Source organism: Neoarius graeffei, chromosome 19 (assembly GCF_027579695.1).
Source record: "Neoarius graeffei isolate fNeoGra1 chromosome 19, fNeoGra1.pri, whole genome shotgun sequence".
Lineage (NCBI taxonomy): Eukaryota > Metazoa > Chordata > Actinopteri > Siluriformes > Ariidae > Neoarius > Neoarius graeffei.
This window is the reverse complement of record NC_083587.1, coordinates 53867622-53891371: the sequence shown is the minus strand read 5'-3', so window position 1 is coordinate 53891371 and position 23750 is coordinate 53867622. Positions and strand designations below refer to the sequence as shown.

Below are 23750 nucleotides of genomic sequence, written 5' to 3'. Positions count from 1 at the left end.
ATATTTAACATATCACTCAATTTTAGTCACAAAAAGAGAAAATCGCAACAATTTCTTGCAACTTTCACTTCCTCCCGCAATGTAATCGCAACTAAAACCTAAAAAACACCGCAACTTTCATCGCAATTTTTTGGAAAAACCCCGCAACATCAGACAATTTAGCCCGCAACAATCACAAAAAAAGCCCGTGGAATCCTGGGGGGACTGAAAAATGAATCGCCTGCTTTCTATGAAAACTTCTGGACCCGTCTTGTGTCTTCTTTTCTTCTCTTGTGAATCTTTGTATTGTCCTGTCATCCAATTTTGATAAAAAGTAATACAAGACATGGTTTTATTTTGAATTCCACGTAGATCCATCATTTTTTTGTCCGCTAATGTACACTTTTGGGGGGGGGTTGCTCAGAAGTCTACTCTTTGTAGACTCATGATAATGATGAAAATTATGGATGACCCCTTAGGCACTGCTTGCTTTTATTCGACACTGGATCTAACAAAGGGATATTGGCAGATCCCCTTGACTCCTCTATCCCGAGAGAAAACGGCCTTTTCCACACCGTTTGAATTATACCAATTTGTCACACTCCTTTTTGGGTTGTTTGGGGCGCCCGCTACGTTCTAGTGGCTTATGGACAGGGTCCTCCGCCCTCATGCTGCCTACATGGCCGCCTATCTGGACGATATAATAATCTACAGCCATGACCTGAGGGCCGTTCCAAAGTTGCTGAGGCGGGCAGGCCTCACAGCTAACCCAAAAAAGTGTGCAATTGGGCGGGTGGAAGTACGGTATCTGGGGTTCCACTTGGGTCATGGGCAGGTGCGTCCCCAAATTAACAAGACTGCAGCGATTGCGGCCCGCCCAAGACCAAAAAGGAGGTGAGACGGTTCCTGGGGCTGGCTGGCTATTATCATAGGTTTATACCTAATTATTTGGACTTCACCAGCCCGCTAACTGATCTCACTTAAAAGGGGGCTCCAGATCCGGTCCAGTGGATGGAGCAGGGCCAACAGGCCTTCTCTGAGGTAAAAGCTGCACTGTGTGGGGGGCCACTTTTACACTCCCCTGACTTCTCTCTCTCCCCTTTATTTTGCAGACTGATGCATCGGACAGAGGGCTGGGGGCCATTTTGTCCCAGGAGGTGGAGGGCGAGGAACGCCCCGTGCCGTACATCAGCCAGAAACTGTCAATGCATGAAAGCAAGTACAGCACAATTGAGAAGGAGTGTCTTGCCATCAAGTGGGCGGTCCTCACCCTCCGATACTACCTGCTGGGGCGCCCTTTCACTCTCTGTTCGGACCACAAACCCCTCCAGTGGCTCCACCGCATGAATAGAATAGAATCTTTATTGTCATTGCACATCAGGTATACAATGAAATTGCAGTGCTTCTCTGGCCGGTGCATAATATATAACAGTACAATATTAAACGAAAACAGTAAAACAGTAAAATAAGAATAAGAAAGGAGTAAAATAGAAATAAGAAAGGAATGCATATTTACATCATTTACACATTACACTAGCATACACTCTCTTATGAGTTCAGGGACCTGATGGCCCAGGGAAAGAAACTGTTTTTAAGTCTGTTTGTCCTGCTTTTGAGGCACCTGTATCTCCTGCCAGAGGGCATGAGGGTAAACAGGTGCTGTCCCGGGTGTGAGGGGTCAGCAGTGATTGCCCTCGCTCTCCTGAGACACTGTGTGCTAGCGATGTCTTCTAGCGAGGGTAGGGGACTGCCAGTGATGTGTTGTGCAGTTTTAATGACCCTCTGCAGGTTCTTTCTTTCTGCCACAGAGCAGTTGGCATACCAAGCTGTAATGCAGTATGTCAGGATGCTCTCGATGGTGCTGTGGTAAAAGGCCACTAACAGTTTCTCCTCCAGATGGTTCCTTCTGAGTATCCTTACGAAGTGGAGTTGCTGCCAGGCCATTTTTACCACCGTGGATGTGTTGGCAGTCCAGGAGAGGTCCTCGGCTATATGTGTCCCAAGGAACCTGAAGAAGGACACCCACTGGACACAGTCCCCGTTGATGCTCAGTGGGTCTGGATCCCCCCTGTGTTTCCTGAAGTCAATCACCATCTCCTTAGTTTTGCTGCTAATGCACGGATCACCCATTGGTATCTCGCCCTCCAGCCATTTAAGTTCGAGGCGATCCACAGGCCGGGGGCACAGATGGTGGTGGCAGACTTCCTGTCCCGTCGGGGGGGAGTCAGCTTCAGGCCGGATGGCTCCCCGGCCTGAGTCGGGCGGTGGGGGTATGTGGCAGCAGGGGCGTGGCCAAGCAGCAGTCTGTGAATGGAGAATGGTCGGGGAAGATAAGTGGCTAAGTCATTCCACCTGCTGTCAGTTAATGTGTGTGTGTTTGTTACAGGGACGGAGCATAAAATGAGGGAGAGAGCAGAGAAAAGGGGCTCTCTCCCAACCACAACGCATGTGTGTAGAGTGAGTGAGTGAAAGCTGAAAAGCTAAAATAAGTGAAATAAAGCATTTGTGTGTGACCATCAACTCTCGCCTGCTGTGCTTCTGTGCTCCACCCACATCAGGAACTGCTACAATCAGATATATTCCATTCAGCTGGCATGATACTGAACGACTCGAAGACGAGTAGCTGAATGGAATATGTCTGACATACCACGAAAAAAAACAGCCAAATAGTATTATTTTACATACACATTCCTTTTGGGTGTTCAACACATCTTTCTCTTTCAAAATTCTCTCAATCTTCCGGATTTAATCAAACAAATCTAGCGGCCATGTTTGTTTACAAATTGTCACAGTCACTGGCTATCGCAGAAGTTTTACGTCTCCAATGTGTGACGTCATGTTGTCTTGACAACCATACAATATCGTAAACCATATTCAACGCTCATTCTCCACTGGACAGAGTGGCGTACTATGCATAGGATAAATGGAATGCTAACAATATTGCATGCTATCGAACCAAATGAATGAAACCCGCTAGAAGGGAATAGAACATGTTTTTATTCCATCGAAAGTGTCCTGTATGTATAATAATTTTGTATATATGATATACTTAGGTTTGACAGTGTGCCAGCATTACAGTTAAAATGCCTTTTGATCATGTTTTATGAAAAAAAAACAACCTGGAAGCAGGAAGAGGAAATAAAATTACTGGGACATATCACTGTCAACATATAATCATTTATAAGTTACTGTGAATAACTTTCCTTATCTATCTGCTTGTTAAGTCTGATGTCAACCATTTCCATGTCCAAATGCTGTTTCAGTTTACGCTACGTTCACACTGCAAGGCTTAATGCTCAATTCCGATTTTTTTGTGAAATCCGATTTTTTTTGTGAGGTCGTTCACATTAACAAATATATGCGACTTGTATGTGATCCTCAGTATGAACGAAAAGCGACCTAAAAGTGTTCCGCATGCGCATTGCAGGATACGACGACGTCACATGCAGTGAGCATGGCCAGTGTTTACGGAAGTAAAACCGCCCGGTTGCGGTATGATCCATCTAATCTAGCTTGAATAGCTGTATCCCCCCAAATGGAAATCAGCTCCCTAACCTCTGCGTCCTTCCATTGAGAAGATTCAGAACCTTCACAGCCCGAAGCATCCCTCGCATTGATGTCATGCGCAGGGGCGCAGATACGTTTTTTGAACCGTGGGGGACAAAAAACGGGGGGGGGACAAAGCTGCCAGCAAACCAACCCCAACCCCGATATGCCTGTCAAACTTGTTGTTAGTAACCATAGCAACCAAGCTCGAGCTCGCAACCTGTGCAGTCTGCGCAGCTCAACCAACCGAATATCAGTCTTTGTTTTGTTTTATGTGAGTTGTTGCAACTATGTATACACTGCCGTGCACCTCAATAAACCGAATGGTAATTAGTCTTTTGATTTTTCCGTGAGGTTTGCCTTATGCAAAGAAAGACAGCATAGACGTTTTTTCCTCCCTATAAGTGGGGGGGACCGAACGAGGTGAATTTAAATCTGGGTGGGACGAGTCCCACCCTCTATCTGCGCCCGTGATTATGCGCCATGTTGTTGTAACTTTTTTTGAGAGACCCGCCGCCTACTTCAGCGCAGAATAGTGACGTTTGTGGCTTGTTGATGACGTGCAAGTTGGATGAATGCGACCTGGCGGTTCAGACTGAAGTCGCATATGAAAAGAGCGGATAGGAATCGGAATTAGGACCACATATCCAAACGGCCTGGGTCGGATTTGAAAAAAATCGGATCTGTGTCGTTCATATTGTCAATAAAAGATCGGATACAGGTCACATATGGGCGAAAAGATCGGATTTGAGTCACTTCAGCCTGCAGTGTGAACGTAGCCTTAGAGACTTTTGTCAGAAGACTTTTTGAGGACTTTTTAGACCCTTTTAGCAACTTCATAAAAGATCCTGCTGACAAATCTAGCAACATTTTCAGCACATGGGAGCGACTTTCTTGAACTCAGTATGGCTCTCCAGCTCATATCACAATCGCTGTTGTACGTGTTTAGAAATCAGGATCTCTCAACTCCCCATCAGTATGTAACACCTGACTTGTGCTTGTGACAATAACTGATCACCACCATTTCTTCCACTCTCTCGCCTCGTTGTTCTTCATTTTAAACTTTCCTTTTGGAGGTATGACATTTTATAAGTATTACAAGCGAGTAAATATTTTCCTTCATCGCTACTCACGGTCATTGCCTCTTTTTGTCTGTATTCTTGATAGAAAATTTAGTATCCTGCAAATAGGAGTTTTGTTCATAGTGTCATGACCAAAGATGACTTCTTTTCTCTAAGAAATAATTGATAATACATTTATTTACATATATTTTGACAAAACTCTATTCTGTTATCTTCTAAGTGAACCTCTTCCTTAGTCATGTATTCTTATTTGCAGTTTTATATGCCACTGATCATGATGGATTACTAGTATACAAGTCACATAGTGACTTTTTGAGCTTGTTTTAGCTGCTTTTCTCCTAGGTTATACTACCGTTCAAAAGTTTGGGGTCACCCAGACAATTTTGTGTTTGCCATGAAAAGTCACACTTTTATTTACCACCATAAGTTGTAAAACGAATAGAAAATATAGTCAAGACATTTTTCTGGCCATTTTGAGCATTTAATCGACCCCACAAATGTGATGCTCCAGAAACTCAATCTGCTCAAAGGAAGGTCAGTTTTATAGCTTCTCTAAAGAGCTCAACTGTTTTCAGCTGTGCTAACATGATTGTACAAGGGTTTTCTAATCATCCATTAGCCTTCTGAGGCAATGAGCAAACACATTATACCATTAGAACACTGGAGTGATAGTTGCTGGAAATGGGCCTCTATACACCTATGTAGATATTGCACCAAAAACCAGACATTTAGTAGAATTTAGCTAGAATAGTCATTTACCACATTAGAGTGTATTTCTGATTAGTTTAAAGTGATCTTCATTGAAAAGAACAGTGCTTTTCTTTCAAAAATAAGGAAATTTCAAAGTGACCCCAAACTTTTGAACGGTAGTGTATATAATCGGTCTCGTTATGTTTAGGGGCCAGATGATCTCAGGAGAAGACTGTGAGTTCATCAAGAAGTTTGAGGTCGCTCATTCTGAGCAGAAGCAGGCAATTCTGACAAATGAAGGACAGCAGGTAGGTTATGATTATATGCTCACTGCCTTTGTTTCCCATATTCTGATGTAATGATTCAATCTTTAGTAAGTAAAAATGTTGACGGTTAATACGTTTCTAACGCATGTTAATGATTTTTAGCAGGTCAAAGATGAATGCTTTGTTTAATTGTTTACAAAAAAGTCATTTATGTCTTCTGGAAATGAATGTTCACGTTTACTGTTTTTAAAAGTAGTGTTTGATTGCAGTGTGCAAAGACCTTTCTCAACCTAATGGCTCACATATCAAAGGAGCAGACGGTTCAGTACATCTTAACAATGATCGATGACACTTTGGAGGTATAATACACCTACACACATTTGTATGTGTAGTAAATTTGAACGTTATGATAGGTGTTGACCTTTACTTCCTTTAGGATAAGTTTAACGTTGTAATTCTAAGTGCTCGTTCTTTTAGAGGTCACCATGTTGTTTTTAGCTGCTCAGATACACTTACTGAGCATATGTTAAAGCAGATACGCAGAACCTTTATTTTTAAATACATTTCTGAGTGGATAGTATCTCCGTCCTTGACTCTTGTATGCTGCATAAATGGGAATTTAAAAAATATATTTTTGAGAGTTAAAATTGAGCCAGCCAGCCCTGAGTGCGTGACATCACAGCAGTAACCGGTTTTAAGGCCGAGGCCTTTTACAGCTCTAGACCAAAGTCATATAAATAAAAATTTCTGGTGAAAGTAAGAAATCCCGTTACCGACTTGCTCAACTAAGACTAATTTGACTTCACTGATTGTGGGTTGACTCTCATTAAAACAGGATGGGTGTTATAACTTATGCAACATACATGTACATGCATGCATTTTCACTGATAAAATGTAAAAGACTAATTAAATAATCAGATGAACTGAGACAATCACATTCTGAAGCAAATTAAATAATCTTATACCGTTAACTTAAACACACAATACAAGTTACATGTATTAATCTAAATGCAGGTAAACAACGTGTTTTTGTTGTTTTGTATCCAAATGAGAGTCGGAGCTTACCTGTCTGTTCTCGCTTCTTGAAGGCCGACCTTGTGGCCGATTGTTTTAAAACAATCTGACTTTCAGTTGTTCGTTCAGTTCTCCGTTAATTCACTTCTTCCACGTAAGGGCGAGCTGGCAGCAATATCCAGTTTAGAAATAAGACGGCTGCTCCACTCATTCTCTATTTTGTCCATACTGAGTGCTCAGGCAATTACTAAAACCCGGGATGAAACGGAACTTCGACGGTTTTAGCAACAACCGTGGGGAGGTCACTGCCTGAGCGATATGTCCCGTCCCGGGTTTTACCAACAACCCTCGGCTCACACTCCGGAAGATCTGGTGCAACTGAACTTACTTTCCTTTTAAAAAAAATAAATACTTTCCTTTTCTTGTAGTTTTATTTAATTGTTGATACTGCACCCTCTTTCAATACGGGCTTATAGCCAACACTCCTCAACAGATCAGAGGTTTCGTACGAGTCTTCAGTAAAATGTGCAGAGCAGAGGAGAGACCACTTCATAGATGCCCAATGTGCCCGTGAACTTCTCACAAAATGCGTCTAAATCTTTGCAGTTTGAACATTCTTGAGCCATGAATGCAACATAAATCCACCTTCTGTCGTGTTGCTGCACCTGCCAGCAACACATCTACGTGGCATGGCGATAAATTGGCTCAAAATGGAGGATCGGAGTTGCAGTCATCTCTGTGTTTTAGTATAGCGGAAATGGCGATGAGACCGATAGACTTCCTGCTGTGACGTTACGCTCAGACCGCTACCTTATATGAATCACTTTAATTGTAAAAATGACTATATTAGATTCATTGTTAACGCTTAAAACTATTCCTGTGCCATTCTTGAGGTCTCAAGGCATTTATAAACGAAAGTGAGGCCATGGTTCTGCATATATGCTTTAATAAGAATGTCTGTATACCCCATTCATGCAGTTACCCAATCAGCCAGTGATGTGGCAGCAGCACAATGCATAAAATCATGCAGATACAGGCCAAGAACTCCCGTTAATATTCACATCAAACACCAGAATGGGGAAAAGTGATGATCTCTGTGATCCTGGTATCATGGTTGGTAGCAAGTGAACTGGTTTGAGCAGTAGTGAACTGTTACTATTAAAGCTGGGACTTCAGCTCAGCCAAAACTTAGCCAGACACACCAAAAAAGCAACAGCGCAAAGGATTTTGCAAGGGATTAGCGGCAGGCTGCCAGGTAGCTTTGTTGTGTGTAGTTGTCGATGCTGATTTTAAAAGTAACTCAGTAAACTCAGTAACTCCGTTAGGTTAATATGGGACGGCCTTGGGCTGAGGTGCCCTTGAGCGAGGCACCTAACTCCCAACTGCTCCCCGGGCGCTGTTAGCATGGCTGCCCACTGCTCTGGGTACGTGTGTGTGCATGCATGTTTTCACTGCTTCAGATGGGTTAAATGCAGAGACGAAATTTCACAAGTGTGTGGTGAATAAAGTTGTGCTGTGCTTTCTTAAATTCCATAGGAAAATGCATACTTAAGTCCGAGTGAAAAATACTGGGGCGAGTGCGTCAGTTATTCTAATAATAACTAAAAGTCTGTGTGGCTAATCGATGATGCAGAGGAGGTGAAGAGTTGATCTGTCAGCATTTATTCTGGAAAACAATGAATGACGGTGTTAACTATGTATTTCCGGTTTTGGTACTTTGATTTTGGTTCGTACCGGATGTGGTAATTGGGGGAACTACTGTTGTTGTTGTACGAGTGAACATGGCGGTGACGGTACATTAAACGGAGTTAAGGAAACACGGTGTTTTCATGGAGTTAACATTGGTAGCAGAGGATGGTTGCCAAAAGTTATAAAGTTCTGCCAAACTTCAAGGAAGGGAAGTCATACGAAAGTTGGAAGAATGAAGTGGAAATGTGGACAAGAGTTACGGATCTTTGCAAGAAGAAGCAAGCCCTCGCGGTTGCTCTGGGGCTCACTGGTCGAGCGCGAGAAACGGCTTAGGAGTTACCCATCGATGATCTAAACAAAGATATTGGTATGACCACTCTTTTAAATGCTCTGGACAAACTTTTTTTGAAAGAAGAAAAAGACATTACTTATGAAGCATACTCGAATTTCAACCAGATAAAGAGAGATAGTAACGTGACAATGACTACATCATTGAATTTGAGCAGTGTTACTCAAGGATGCAAAAGTACAAGATGGAATTGCCCGATGCTGTGTTAGCTTTTAAGTTGCTTGACACTGCATGCATAGACGTGAAAGACAGACAGTTGGCGCTGACGGCATGTACGGATTTAACATTTGCTTCAATGAAGTTGGCGCTAAAACGGATATTTGGAGAGAAGACGTCTACCCAAGTGATGGGAATAAACCAAGACGTTGCATATGTCACAGCTGAACAAAAATGCCAGAGGGGCAAGTCGTGGTCAAAAGGTGAACAGTCAAAAACACCCCTGCCAGGCACTAAACCTTTGGACAAGTACGGGCGTAGATCAAAATGTGCCATTTGCCAAAGTACATTCCACTGGGCTAAGGACTGTCCACACAAGGGTGAGCAAGTGAAATTAACCCAAGACCTTGAAGCTAATGACATTGATGAGTGTAACATCACTCTCTTTACTAAAGAGACACCCACTGATGCAGAAATATTTCTGACAGAATGTTTGGTTCTGCAATAATAGACACTGCATGCACACGCACTATGTGTGGAGAAGAATGGCTTGATAGCTATATCACAGGACTAAGTAAAAGTGAATCGGAAAATATGAGAAAAACAGAGCAATACAGTAGGAGACCATTCAAGTTTAGGGATGGAAAAGTGGTCCACTCAATCAGAAAACTGAAAATTCCTGCTAAGATTGGCCAAACAAAGTGCAACATAGAGACTGAAGTTGTCCCAGCAAAGATCCCACTGCTTTTAAGCAAGTCATCCATGAAAAAAGCAAGGACTGTTCTCAACATGGAAAATGACAGTGCAGTGATGTGATGTTCAATCAGCCAGTCAAACTGGTCTTTACAAGCTCTAGGCATTATTGTGTGAACATTATGGACACTGAAGGCAAACCTACTCAAAGTGATGACTCTGTCCTTGTGGCCACTGGAGGTGGCTCTTTGAATGAAAGCAGCGACGAGGAAATACTGGCTGTCACAGAAAACATGAACAAAGCTAAAAAACAAAAAATGCTACTGAAACTTCACAGACAGTTTGGTCATTCCTCTGCCGAGCGACTGCTGAGACTTCTGTCTAGTTCAGGCACAAAAGATGCAGAATGTGCCATCATACTGGAGAAAATCGTAAGTGAATGTGAGACATGTCAAAAATATAGTAAGATGAAACCTAGGCCTGCTGTTGGTCTTCCGCTGGCATCTCAGCACAATGAAACCATGGCAATGGACCTTCATGAACTGAAACCAGGTCTGTGGTATCTTCACATTATTGATCAATTTACACGATTTAGTACAGGAAGTATTCTAACCACAAAGTCAGGACCTGAAATTGTTAAACACTTCATTCATGACTGGATAAGCGTGCATGGCCCACCGCAGAAGCTGTTCAGCGACAATGGAGGAGAGTTTCACAATGATGAGGTTAGAGATATGGCAGAAAGCTTTAACATAGAAGTAAAAACAACAGCTGCATACAGCCCTTGGAGTAATGGACTTTGTGAGCGTCACAATCACACATTGACAGAGATCATAAAGAAACTGAGAAATAGCAACAACTGGGACTGGGACATTGCATTGGACTGGGCGCTTATGGCAAAGAATACCATGCAAAATGTTCATGGCTACAGTCCTCATCAGTTGGTGTATGGACAGAACCCTAACTTGCCTTCGGTATTGACTGACAGGCCACCAGCCTTGGAGGGCAGCACAAAAAGTGAGTGGGTAGCAAAACACATCTCTGCCTTGCATGCAGCAAGAAGGGCATTTACTGAGGCAGAGTGTTCCGAGAGAATCAGAAGAGCACTGCGTAAACAGCTACGCAGTACTAATGAGAGATATAACATGGGTGACAAGGTGTACTACAAGAGAGCAGAAAGGACCGGGCCAAGATGGAGCAGTGGTATTTGTCAGGCATGGTGGTACCTGTATTAGGGTACACTACCTGAGACTTATGAAAGAAAGAGATATAGCTGATGAACAACAAGCTGTGAATGACAGTTCAGAAAGTACCACAAACTTTGAACAGACACAAAACTTGACAGATGCTGCTGATAATGTGGATCATGATGCTGCTGCTGCAGAGAAAAACACTTCTGACAGTGACATGGATGACACAGGAAGAGGAGTATCAACAGGGGTGGAGACTGAAACACATCAAGTAGATGATCACACAGGGATGCAAAATGACATGAGAGCTGACGCTTGTCTGAAAACAGGACAAATTCTGAATTACAGAGACAACCATAGTGGGACTGTACACAGAGCAGAAGTTCTTGGTCGAGCAGGTAAAGCTACAGAATACAAAAGCTGGTACAATTTACGATATATTGAACCACGCTGGAGGGAGTATGTCTCTCGGCTGGCCTGGGAACGCCTCGGTGTTCTTCCCGAGGAGCTGGCCGAGGTGTCTGGGGAAAGGGAAGTTTGGGCTTCCATGCTCAGACTGCTGCCTCTGCGACCCAGCCCCGGATAAAGCGGATGAAGACGAGACGAGATGAACCAAGCAATGTTGTGGGCAAGGCTGATTCAGTTGATATATCAAAGTTGAACGACCTTCAGATAGAGCCCCCTGTTATATCCACGGATAACAATGAGGATGTGCTAATAACAAAAGATGTGTCATTTGACATAGCTAAACAAGAAGAAATAAAAAATTGGAGTGATAATGTGTTTGAAGTTGTTCAGGATAAAGGACAAAGGAGCATTACCACTCGATGGGTATGCACTCTGAGCCCATGTTTACATTAGACCGTATCAGTGGATCATCAGATTAACGTTTTTAAAACGATTAGTGTGCACACAGCAACACCAATACATGATTTGCGTGCACACAGCAACACCAATACACGGATACGCTCGGCTCCGCAGGCATCCTGCGCTCCAAATCACTCCGCCCTGAGCAGCGAGTGCCCTCTGGAGGGTGCGCACTCCGGCCTTGCGCAGCTCACAGAGCACACGAGTGAAGTGCACAAGCTGTGATTCGGGACTGAGCTGCTGTGTGTGTGACCCCAGTGCATATCACTTACCACTTGCAAGTGGAAGGATGGCAAGCCTAAAGACAATCATAACTACACAATGGGCAGTATTTGCATCAGTATTTGCAGTATTTTCATACTTTTATACTCTTTAATGAAAGGTGATACAAGGCGGAAGTCCGCGCCGTTTTTCAGTAGTCGCGTCACATGACCAACGCCAGCGAATCAGGAAGGTGGATGTCACAGTGACGTTGTCCAATGAGACGCCAGCTAGAGCTCAGCACAGCGTATCCGCGTATCTCAATGTTTACACAGCACCGGAGTTGACACGATCTGGATTGAATACGTGGACGCTGGCGGATTCCCGTTTCCCGGCGTTTCCAGGCGGTTTAATGTAAACGGACAGTGCATCCGCGAAGAAAATGAGACAGATACGGTCTAATGTAAACGTAGCCTGAAAGAGACATCTGCTGGGATAGTACCAAAAGCAAGGTTAGTGGCAAGAGGTTTTGAAGAGCTGAAAGTGTCAGAGCTACAGAAAGATTTGCCGACATGTGCCACAGAATCCCTTCGACTACTTTTGGCTGTTATCTGTCAAAGACAATGGACACTACATTCCATGGACATAAAAGCTGCATTCCTACAGCATGTTCTCCCCGTGTCTGCGTGGGTTTCTTCTGGGCGCTCCAGTTTCCCCCACAGTTCAAAGACATGCAGGTTAGGTTAACATGGGGCGGCTTTGGGCTGATGTGCCCTTGAGCAAGGCACTTAACCCCTAACTGCTCCCCGGGTGCTGTAGTATAACATGCCTATAGGTCTAGGTACAGTGTGTGTGTGTGTGTGTGTGTGTGTGTGTGTGTGCTCATTGCTCACTTGTGTGTGCATGCGTGTGTTCTCTGCTTCAGATGGGTTAACCCTCTGGGGTCGAGAGCTTCGCTGTTGAAGCTCGGCAAGTTTAGAATGAGTAGATCATGTATTTGGATAAATATCTTTTGAGCTTTTTATCATGCAAGAATGCTGAACATATTGACAGAAACTTTATAATTTACACTTTCCAATGTGCCCACTGCCAAATAATGTTATAGCTTTTAAATTACCTAAATTAAATGAAACCTAAAACTTGTCGCCTTACTCAGTCACACCGGAGTCGGAGCACTGAGCGTGCACTTACACATTCATAAAAGATTATTCACATGGTAACAGCATAATAATCATTTTCACTCTTTTGGTTTCGATTGGTTTCTCTTTCGCGGCGGGAATGCCCACTGTAAATAGAATAAAATCTGTCAGCCATAGTTTAGGCTATTTGGAGGTAAAACTTGTTGCAAGAGGGCACATGGATTTTATGCACTTCGGGTGATTAAGGACAGCGATTCAATTCAATCTTGAGAACTGCGACACTGATGATGAGCGGTGCCTTTTTTTTTAAAACTTAGACTCAATCCAGCTGAAGATCAACTTGAGTAAGTGTAAATATTTCTTCTGTTTATTATGAGCAGATCGGTTGCTGTGTGTGCTCTGAAGTGCACGCACAGGAAAAATGACTGAGCAGGTTTTCCAGAGTTAAAAGTATTTACCTCAAAAATAGTTAATTTTGCTCTACTTTGAGTTTAGAGAGTAAAATTTGGAGTTGGAGTCAGAGCAAAATGACAGGGTAATTGTGTAACAGAGTAGGTTGTGGCTCTGAACTGAGTAAAATGGTACAAGAGCTAATTTCAAGACACACTGAATAGAGTCAAATACCAAAATAAAGTCAAATACCAGATAAATGAAGATGTTGTAAAAAGCAGTTTTAGAATGGTTTTGGAATGTGTGAAAAAACATGACCTTACCCATTGTGACTTGACCTGATGGTATTAAGAGTTGGCAGTGGGAGGGGTTTTCACTCTTCTCATTGAATGAATGGAATTTTTTACTCTTCTCATTGAATACCCCTCCCACTGCCAACCCTTTATCCCAAAACAATAGGACATACATTCTTTGATGGCCAGTTAATTGTCCAAATCATTGGAGCAGATTTTAGTTTTTGTGCTTGATCCATTCCTTACAAGGGCGGCATGGTGGTGTAGTGGTTAGCGCTGTTGCCTCACAGCAAGAAGGTCCGGGTCGAGCCCCGTGGCCAGCGAGGGCCTTTCTGTGCGGAGTTTGCATATTCTCCCTGTGTCCATATGGGTTTGCTCCGGTTTCCCCCACAGTCCAAAGACATGCAGGTTAGGTTAACTGGTGACTCTAAATTGACCGTAGGTGTGAATGTGAGTGTGAATGGTTGTCTGTGTCTATGTGTCAGCCCTGTGATGGCCTGGCGACTTGTCCAGGGTGTACCCCACCTTTCGCCCGTAGTCAGCTGGGATAGGCTCCAGCTTGCCTGCGACCCTGTAGAACAGGATAAAGCGGCTAGAGATAATGAGATGAGATCCATTCCTAACACTGAACAGAATTACCTCAAGTGACCAAAATGGTTCGACACAATGAGTAAGGTCATGTTTTTTTTTGCACATTCCAAAACTGTTCTAAAACTGCTTTTTACAACATCTTCATTTATGTTTTTTTAAAAAGTACAATCATGACATACATACTACAGAGAGATTATTGTAGCTGAACTTGTGCTGAATACAAAAAAGTCATATGACTTTGAAAATACTGCTTAGATTTGTTGAAATTGACAGCAAAAATCATTAGAGTGCCAGAAAATACCCTCAGACCCCAGAGGGTTAAATACAAAGCACGACTTTCACTGTGCTTGAGTGTGCATGTGACAAACACTTCTTCTTCACTTCTACTAGCCAAGAACTGAGCTACAGTGAACATGGAATCAGAGGCGATTCTAGAGTCTGTTGTGGCCCCAAGCAAAAATTTCCAGGGGGCCCTTCTGACCAGTGTTCATCACCAATATGTTATAAATAATCTGACACCAACGAAAAATGTATGAAACCAAAGTTTTTCAAATTCCAAATATGAAAATACAATGGTAAAGAACAATAAAAAACAAAATAAATAAGCCCTCGGGCCCTGACTCTCAGGGGCCCCTGGGCCAGGGGGCCCCAAGCAGTTGCCTGCCTTGCCTGTTCACAAGCTGCACGTCTGCATGGAATCTGGCATGATCTTCTACTGTTGTAACCCATCTGCCTCAAAGCTTGACACGCCATGCATTCTGAAAAGCTTTTCTGCTCTTCGCGGTCGTAAAGAGTGGTTATTCGAGTTACTGTAGCCTGTGACCATGAACTTAAGCTTTTGACCTGTATGTGTGTGATTTTATGCATTGTGTTTCCCACATGATTGGCTGATTGCTTGAATAAGTGTACAAGTGTTCGGGTTAAAATTACACTCATAGGGCACTTTATCATTTAAATCCTAACAAGATCTAGTTATTACCTTATTTCATGTAAAGTTTGTGCGAGAGTACATTTTTGCATATACATAAATATAATACTTTTTGATAATGAGACATTCATACACCTAGTGGTTAAAAATCTAGCACAACACTTAACCGTTGAGGTCTTTTTCTATGTCAGCCGTAAAACTGGAAATTAATGTTTTGATCTAACCGGCTATGTATTTGCCACTGTGGGTTACAAGTTGAGTATTTCAACAGTGTCATTTAGTGCTTTAGAAATTGTTCTACTTTGCATCAGCATTCAGATTGTGTTGTTTTCTCCATCATTAAACATTTGCTGTCTTCAACTATGGGTCATTATGGCTGCTAATTGCTGTTATAATGGGGTATGTCCTTTGGCTTTTGTATATTTATTATTATTATTTATACCCCCGCTCCGAAGGAGGGGTGGTATATTGGTTTACCTCTGTCCGTCCGTCCATATCTCCGTCCATCTGAAACACTTTTTTTTTTCTCAGCAGCCACAAATCATAGCCTCTTGGTACCATACTTCAGCTTGGGGTTCTACAACCCCGATTCCAAAAAAGTTGGGACAAAGTACAAATTGTAAATAAAAACGGAATGCAATAATTTACAAATCTCAAAAACTGATATTGTATTCACAATAGAACAGAGAAAACATATCAAATGTCGAAAGTGAGACATTTTGAAATTTCATGCCAAATATTGGCTCATTTGAAATTTCATGACAGCAACACATCTCAAAAAAGTTGGGACAGGGGCAATAAGAGGCTGGAAAAGTTAAAGGTACAAAAAAGGAACAGCTGGAGGACCAAATTGCAACTCATTAGGTCAATTGGCAATAGGTCATTAACATGACTGGGTATAAAAAGAGCATCTTGGAGTGGCAGCAGCTCTCAGAAGTAAAGATGGGAAGAGGATCACCAATCCCCCTAATTCTGCGCCGACAAATAGTGGAGCAATATCACAAAGGAGTTCGACAGTGTAAAATTGCAAAGAGTTTGAACATATCATTATCTACAGTGCATAATATCAAAAGATTCAGAGAATCTGGAAGAATCTCTGTGCGTAAGGGTCAAGGCCGGAAAACCATACTGGGTGCCTGTTACGTTCCCCGCGGCAAATAGGGGATGGGGGGGAAGCAACAGAGATAAATCAAAAAAGACCTGGGAGGAAGAAGAGGACAAGGAGGCGGACTCGGGGCCGAAATGGAAGCCGTTTTTATTCACAAAATAGTAGAAAAAACAACTAAAAGCACTGGTCTCCAAACAAAGGAAAAAAACAAACACAAGAGCCAGGTTCTCACCAAAACTACAATAAACAAACCACAACCAAACAGTTCCGGGATTACGCACGCTCCTTTTCCCTTAATGGAGCAGCACACACTCGCTAGCCGCAGCTCACAACTCTCTCTCTCTCTCTCTCCTAACTGTCACCGCCACAGCCCACCGGCTCACACACCTCTCGAAAGGTGTCTCCCTCTCACTTTTAAACATCTCACCTCATATACATGGTATATGGTACCAACATCTATACCTTATATACATGGTATAGAATTCCAAGTTGAAGCTCGGTACCAAATATCAAGCAGTTGTGATTTGTAGTTGCTGAGAAAAGTGTTATGAAAATTTTGTAAATCCACGCTATACGTTTTGTAAATACATTCAGTCGGTAAACAGGAAGTTGATGTTTGACAGACCTGAAAGCGGTATACATGGTATAGAACCCCAAGCTGAAGCTCGGTACCAAATATCAAGCAGTTGTGATTTGTAGTTGCTGAGAAAAGTGTTATGAAAATTTTGTAAATCCACGCTATACGTTTTGTAAATACATTCAGTTGGTAAACAGGAAGTTGATGTTTGACAGACCTGAAAGCGGTATACATGGTATAGAACTCCCTACCATGTATACCGCTTTCAGGTCTGTCAAACATCAACTTCCTGTTTACCAACTGAATGTATTTACAAAACGTATAGCGTGGATTTACAAAATTTTCATAACACTTTTCTCAGCAACTACAAATCACAACTGCTTGATATTTGGTACCGAGCTTCAACTTGGAATTCTATACCATGTATACCGTTTTCAGGTCTGTCGCACATCGACTTCCTGTTTACTGACAATGTATTTACAAAACATATTTAGTGTGGATTTACAAAATTTTTCTAACACTTAGCAACTACAAATCACAACTACTTGATATTTAGTACCGAGCTTCAACTTGGGGTTCTATACCATGGATACCGTTTTCAGGTTTGTTGCACATAAACTTCCTGTTTACTGACTGAATGTATTTACAAAACATACTATATAGTGTGGATTTACAAAATTTTCCTAACACACTTTTCTCAGCAACTACAAATCACAACTGCTTGATATTTGGTACCAAGCTTCAACTTGGGGTTCTATACCATGTGTACTGCGTTCGGGTCTGTCGCACATCAACTTCCTGTTTACTGACTGAATGAATTTACAAAACATATAGGGTGGATTTTGACACTATTTCAAGAAGTAAAATGCTATTTCAAAATGACAGTTTACTAGAATGCTATTTGAAATCCCTGGGGAGAGACACTGCTCTTTACTTACTTGTTTCAGGGTTAATTATTTGTTGAAGTCAACATTCAAGTGTCCTATTCTTTCGATTGCTTGCATCCTGATATAAGCGAGAGCGAGGGGATACGTAAGTGAGCAGTAGCTCACAGTTGATCTTGTTAAATCAGTTATCTATGTGTGTCCTAAAGAAACATATTTATTTCCCTCAAACCTAGGAAAATCATCTGGGAGTCAACATTTTCTCTGATTATGCCAAGAAGACAAAAAACACAGCATGGTCATATTTCCTACCGATGCTAAACCGCCAGGACCTTTTCACCGTTCACATGGTAAGTTGTTATTAAAACAAACACCACTGCAATTACATGCTCAAAATACCTTTTATTTAACTGCTGCCAGAAACTCTGGTGTCACTCAATTGTGTCTACTTTAATTACTCACTGAGATTGTCTTCTGTTATTGAGTCGATGCTAAAGACCTGTGTTGTAATTATGATTACCAAGACATGAAATTTTATAATGTGCTATCTGATGAGATTAGACAAACCTGCATTTATTTTTAATGCAAATGACTGTTGCTGTCACTCATGATCCTGCCTGTGAGAGAGTACTGAGATTTCAAGAGTGTGTGTGTGTGTGTGCGCGCGCTATTGGTGGCCTAAAGTTCTTGCATGATATGTTCATGAATAGGAAAATAGATATGCCTCCATCAGGAGAAAGGATCCAGGTGTGATCACTGACTCATTTTTTTAGGCCATGGGGCATTAAAGTGCATATTCTGGACCAATTTCTTTTTTTTTTTAAATGAAAGTATGTCCCTTTACACACTCATCCAGAAGGGTAATTTTCCACAAGGCCATCTGTCTACAGCAGAAAAAAATAAAATAACAAAATGCGTCTGGAAAAATCCCAAGGGAGTCTGGAGCCAGATTCGTGACGTTACCTGCGGAAGCGCCAGCAGGCTGCGAGAGCTTTGCACGGTTTCAGTGCACAGCCTGTGTAGACCAAGCCCTCCCATTTCTCTCTCATTGTCCGGTCTTTTGGAAAACGATGAGTGCTAATCCCATCAAGATTGGTGTTGCTACACCCTCCTACGATACATCTGTTAATCATTTTAATCATTACGTGATAACGTTGAAGAAATTTGCAGAAAACCACCAGGTCGTTTTCTCATAAACAAACCAGCGCTGACGTAGGATTCAGAAGGAGGCGTCCTGCACGCGACGTCACGAAAATCAATGTTTCTCGGGAAATCCAAATGCCAAGTTTTTTCAGAGGCGGACCAATTCGCCTCAAATGGCTTGATTTCAACTGAATTTTTCTGGTATTGCGCAAGGTAAAAAAATTGCACAAAATGCAAAATATGACAGATATTTGACCAAAGTTTAATATAAAATAGGAGAATTACATTGATCTTGCTCCTGAATTTACCCGTGATATGCATTTTAATGAGGCTAATGATATTTGATGACGGAAATATGAAAAAACAAAATAAACTGGAGGGGCAAATTATTTTTGAAAATAACAGTGTCAAATGGAAATGGAAAAAGGCCTCTCAACACAGAAAGGATGTTTTGGACCAAGGTCCCCCCCCCACAGGGTTAAATTTCCAAATTAAACGAAGGGTTGTGTCAGTGATCTGCTTACCATGCTGCAGTATGACGATTGTTTCTCATCCCTGAGGGGGGGAAAAGAAACCCTGACTTTATTTGACTTATCTTTAAAGGTCAAGAGTAAATAAGATTAGAATCCTGGGAAATGGCTTGGGTTCGTTTCTTCACCCTTGAGTCTATAGAATCAGATTCTGTATTTTGATTTATTCTTTATAACTCTCTCTCTGGGCGGCACGGTGGTGTAGTGGTTAGCGCTGTCGCCTCACAGCAAGAAGGTCCGGGTTCGAGCCCCGTGGCTGGCGAGGGCCTTTCTGTGCGGAGTTTGCATGTTCTCCCCATGTCCGCATGGGTTTCCTCCGGGTGCTCCGGTTTCCCCCACAGTCCAAAGACATGCAGGTTAGGTTAACTGGTGGCTTTAAATTGACCGTAGGTGTGAATGTGAGTGTGAATGGTTGTCTGTGTCTATGTGTCAGCCCTGTGATGACCTGGCGACTTGTCCAGGGTGTACCCCGCCTTTCGCCCGTAGTCAGCTGGGATAGGCTCCAGCTTGCCTGCGACCCTGTAGAACAGGATAAAGCGGTTAGAGATAATGAGATGAGATGAGATGAGAACTCTCTCTCTCTCTAAGTTGGGGATTCTCAGTATATTTTGAACAAAATTTGAATAAAGGAAAAAAAAAGGACAAATATTCCGGTTTTTGGTTTCTGAATCATAAATATATACATGTGTATTTTGTTCTTATAAAACTAAATAAGTCATCAGTAAAGAAATTGCTCCAAACAGAGGGTTAAGATTGTAAACAAAATGTGCTACAGGTTCACAATATGTTAATTTTTTGATTGGAGCTCAAACACTGTTTATTCAGTCGGATTAAAAAAGCCAATAAAAATTGGAGGTATGGTTATTTTATTTTATTTTTTACCTTGCTGTTTTGTTCCATGCATGCTACATGCAAATTCTCCATCCTGATATTTCACGGCCATGAAATAGTCACTGGGGAGTCATGACGACAAAAAGATTGTGGCATGGTGAGCCGTAAGAACCTGACTCCCAGTACAAAAAAAAAGGACAACCTTTTATAGTCATAAGTGTGGATTTCAATTACAGTATATTGGTTTTATTTTGTTACCAAGCAACAGATGTTATTTTAATTTTTTTAATGCAGTTCAGTCACGGCTTGCTTTTTAACTTGACAAGACTAGCAGCAGTTTGGGGAAATGCCTGTTCTCTCTGCTAGAGAAATTTTTTTTCTCCACCTTTACAGTTGTGTATATAGGGGTTCGTGCATTCCACAGAATGATACTGCTGTAAATAACTTCTTGTGCATAATTTGTGGAAGGACAGTTATTAGATATGACAGTCAGCGCTGAGGTGAACTGTATCCAGCACACCTTTTTCACTGGTCCACAAGTCAAGTTCTCACCATTTGACTCCCCACTGTAAATGACTGACTGAGCGTGAAGTATTGCACTGAAGTACTGTACATTACTGTACAGTAATGTACAGAGGAATGTAGAGAGGAATTTCACAAGCGTGTGATGAATAAAGTTGTTCTTCTTCTGGGCGGCACGGTGGTGTAAGTCGCGTCACGGTCGCCTCACAGCAAGAAGGTTCTGGGTTCAAGCCCAGTGCCCGGCAGGGGCCTTTCTGTGTGGAGTTTGCATGTTGTCTGCGTGGGGGTGCTCTGGTTTCCCCCACAGGTTAATCGGTTAATAAAACCTAACTCCCAACTGCTCCTCAGGCGCTCTTAGCATGGCTGCCTACTGCTCTGAGTGTGTATGCTCATTGCTCACGTATGTGTTTTCACTGTTTCAGACAGTTGTTGTTCTTCTACTGTTTCGTCCGGAAAAAATTAGCCTGCTAGCTATTATTATCCTTACATTCACATGGATCACATGCTGTAAGGATAGTCTGATCATCTAACTATGAATCATTGGTGGGGAAAATGACATTGCTGCGGCTTCAACATTTCAGTGCAACACAACATGCTACAAGAAAAGATGAATATGAGCAGGAGAAATGGATTTTTCTTAATTGTATGCAAAAAAAGGGGTGGAATATGGTTGTTGTTTTGTTTCTATAGAACAACAACTATTTGGCTTTTTTTGCATAATAAAACTACAGGGTGTGTGTGTGTGTGTATATATATATATATATATATATATATATATATATATATATATATATATATATATATATTAATGTTTTCTAATAATTGAAGCATCACATTGTGCTACTTTTGTCTTCCCAAAAAGATGAATGAACAAAATGAATGAACAGCACACTCTGTAAATACAACTTAAATTAGCTTCCATCCACATTACTCATTATTTACATAATTTCACTCATTACTTACTTACTACAGTTACGCTGCAAGCTGTAGCTCAGTGATATGTTTTGTAGCTTAACGTTACTGAGGATACGTCTGAATGTAATTTAGGGATGCGTTAAGTCCAGTGGGCTGAACCATTGAACACTGATTGACGATAAAGCCATTATGGATGGTCATCAGAGTGCTCTGTGTTTTACCATTTTCATATTCTTCAACACTTAAAAATAATATTGAAATACTTTAGTGAGCTTCAGAACATGATTTATTCAGAACGTGCCACCTAATTTATTATTTCCTTGTATACCAGTTTTCTTGCACTTCAGTTGTACTCAATTCCCGCTTTCAGTCCTCCTGGAAGGGCGAGTGGTAATACGCATTTCCTCTGAGGCATCCAAAGCCAGCCGCTTCTTCTTATTTAATTGCTACAGTGGTGCTTGAAAGTTTGTGAACCCTTTAGAATTTTCTATATTTCTGCATAAATATGACCTAAAACATCATCAGATTTTCACACAAGTCCTAAAAGTAGATAAAGAGAACCCAGTTAAACAAATGAGACAGAAATATTATACTTGGTCATTTATTTATTGAGGAAAATGATCCAATATTACATATCTGTGAGTGGCAAAAGTATGTGAACCTCTAGGATTAGCAGTTAATTTGAAGGTAAAATTAGTCAGGTGTTTTCCATCAATGGGATGACAATCAGGTGTGAGTGGGCACCCTGTTTTATTTAAAGAACAGGGATCTATCAAAGTCTGATCTTCACAACACATGTTTGTGGAAGTGTATCATGGCACGAACAAAGGAGATTTCTGAGGACCGCAGAAAAAGCATTGTTGATTCTCATCAGGCTGGAAAAGGTTACAAAACCTATGCAGAAATATAGAAAATTCTAAAGGGTTCACAAACTTTCAAGCATCACTGTATAAGGCAGCAGAACACATTTGGTGGAGAGTGCTACCTGGCCTCGACTAGACTCCTGTGCTACATAGACACGAGAGCAGTGATCTTTTTTAATATGGGGCAGGGGCCTAGCCTCAACACCAGGCACACCTATGGTCAGCTTTTTTAAGCACACAAAATGATTTCTGAGCGAGTACATTACCCAAAAACAAGACTTATTAACCAGCATTCTTGCCTCCCCTGTGATCATCATTTTGTTTATTTCCATAAACGTAGAATAAGTAGGGGGTGGCACGGTAGTGTAGTGATTAGCACTGTCACCTCACAGCAAGAAGGTCCTGGGTCACGTCCATAGACTGTATAAAATCAAGTTCAGTGATTTCTCCGCAGCATTATTTAACACGATCAGTTGATGGCAAAATGGAAGGAGGCGGTTCTTCTGGAGAATGCACGCACTCATGGCTTTACCTAGAACCCACGTTTCAGTTTTCTGAAAGGATTAAAGATTCGTTTCGTTTTAAATGTTTGCTTTGTTTGCCGAAAACTAACTACATCACGGCCTACAAAAACTCGCGATCCAACCTGTGGAAGCATATTGAGGTATATAAATGTTTTATTCCAAGAGAACGCTTGCAACGAAGTTGTCTGTGCTTTTAGAGCTAGCGATAACATTGCAATAGCTATGCAGTCTGGTTAGTCAAATTACTTTCTATGGATTTGCCCACCAAGTTACCATCGCCTTGTCCGCAGCTAACGTTAACACATAGCTAGTTAACTTGGACACTGTTAATTAGCATGTAAAAACAGAGTTATGCTAACATGAATAACGTTAACTTATCTGAAGTCCTTTCAGAAATATGTTTTCGCATAATCTTGCCAAATAAACAGAATGTAGAAATGTTTATTTTCTAGTAGCATTAGCTACCCAATATGATTTTGAGTTTGAAAAGAATTTGCTAGCATGTCAGGTGGAGTTTCACTGACTAGCTAGCTTAACATTAAATCACCATGACGGCACAGGATGCGTTCATTTTGTGAATTCACATTTCTGTCTTTGGTAACGGCATTAGGTTTTGTAAGCGTTGTGGCAATAATACAACAATGCGTTGACAGAAAATGTACTTTTAATACTTAAGCGTTTTTAAAAGCAAGGACTTCAGTACTTTAACTTAAGTTAAAATGTGACTGGTTGACTTTCACTTGTATCAGAGTAACATTTGACCAGTGGGATCTGTACTTTGACTTAAGTA

General features: G+C 41.7%; 1 protein-coding gene across 2 annotated transcripts in view; it reads left to right on the top strand.

The window, feature by feature from the left end:
* Positions 1–23750, top strand: part of LOC132867409 (V-type proton ATPase subunit H-like) — a 73544-nt gene that overhangs the window by 7609 nt on the left and 42185 nt on the right. For both annotated transcript variants that reach the window (XM_060900305.1, XM_060900304.1), the window contains exons 2-4: positions 5506–5605; positions 5833–5922; positions 17869–17982. In XM_060900305.1, coding sequence (XP_060756288.1) covers positions 5506–5605; positions 5833–5922; positions 17869–17982 — 304 coding nt within the window. The remainder of the gene's footprint in view (positions 1–5505; positions 5606–5832; positions 5923–17868; positions 17983–23750) is intronic.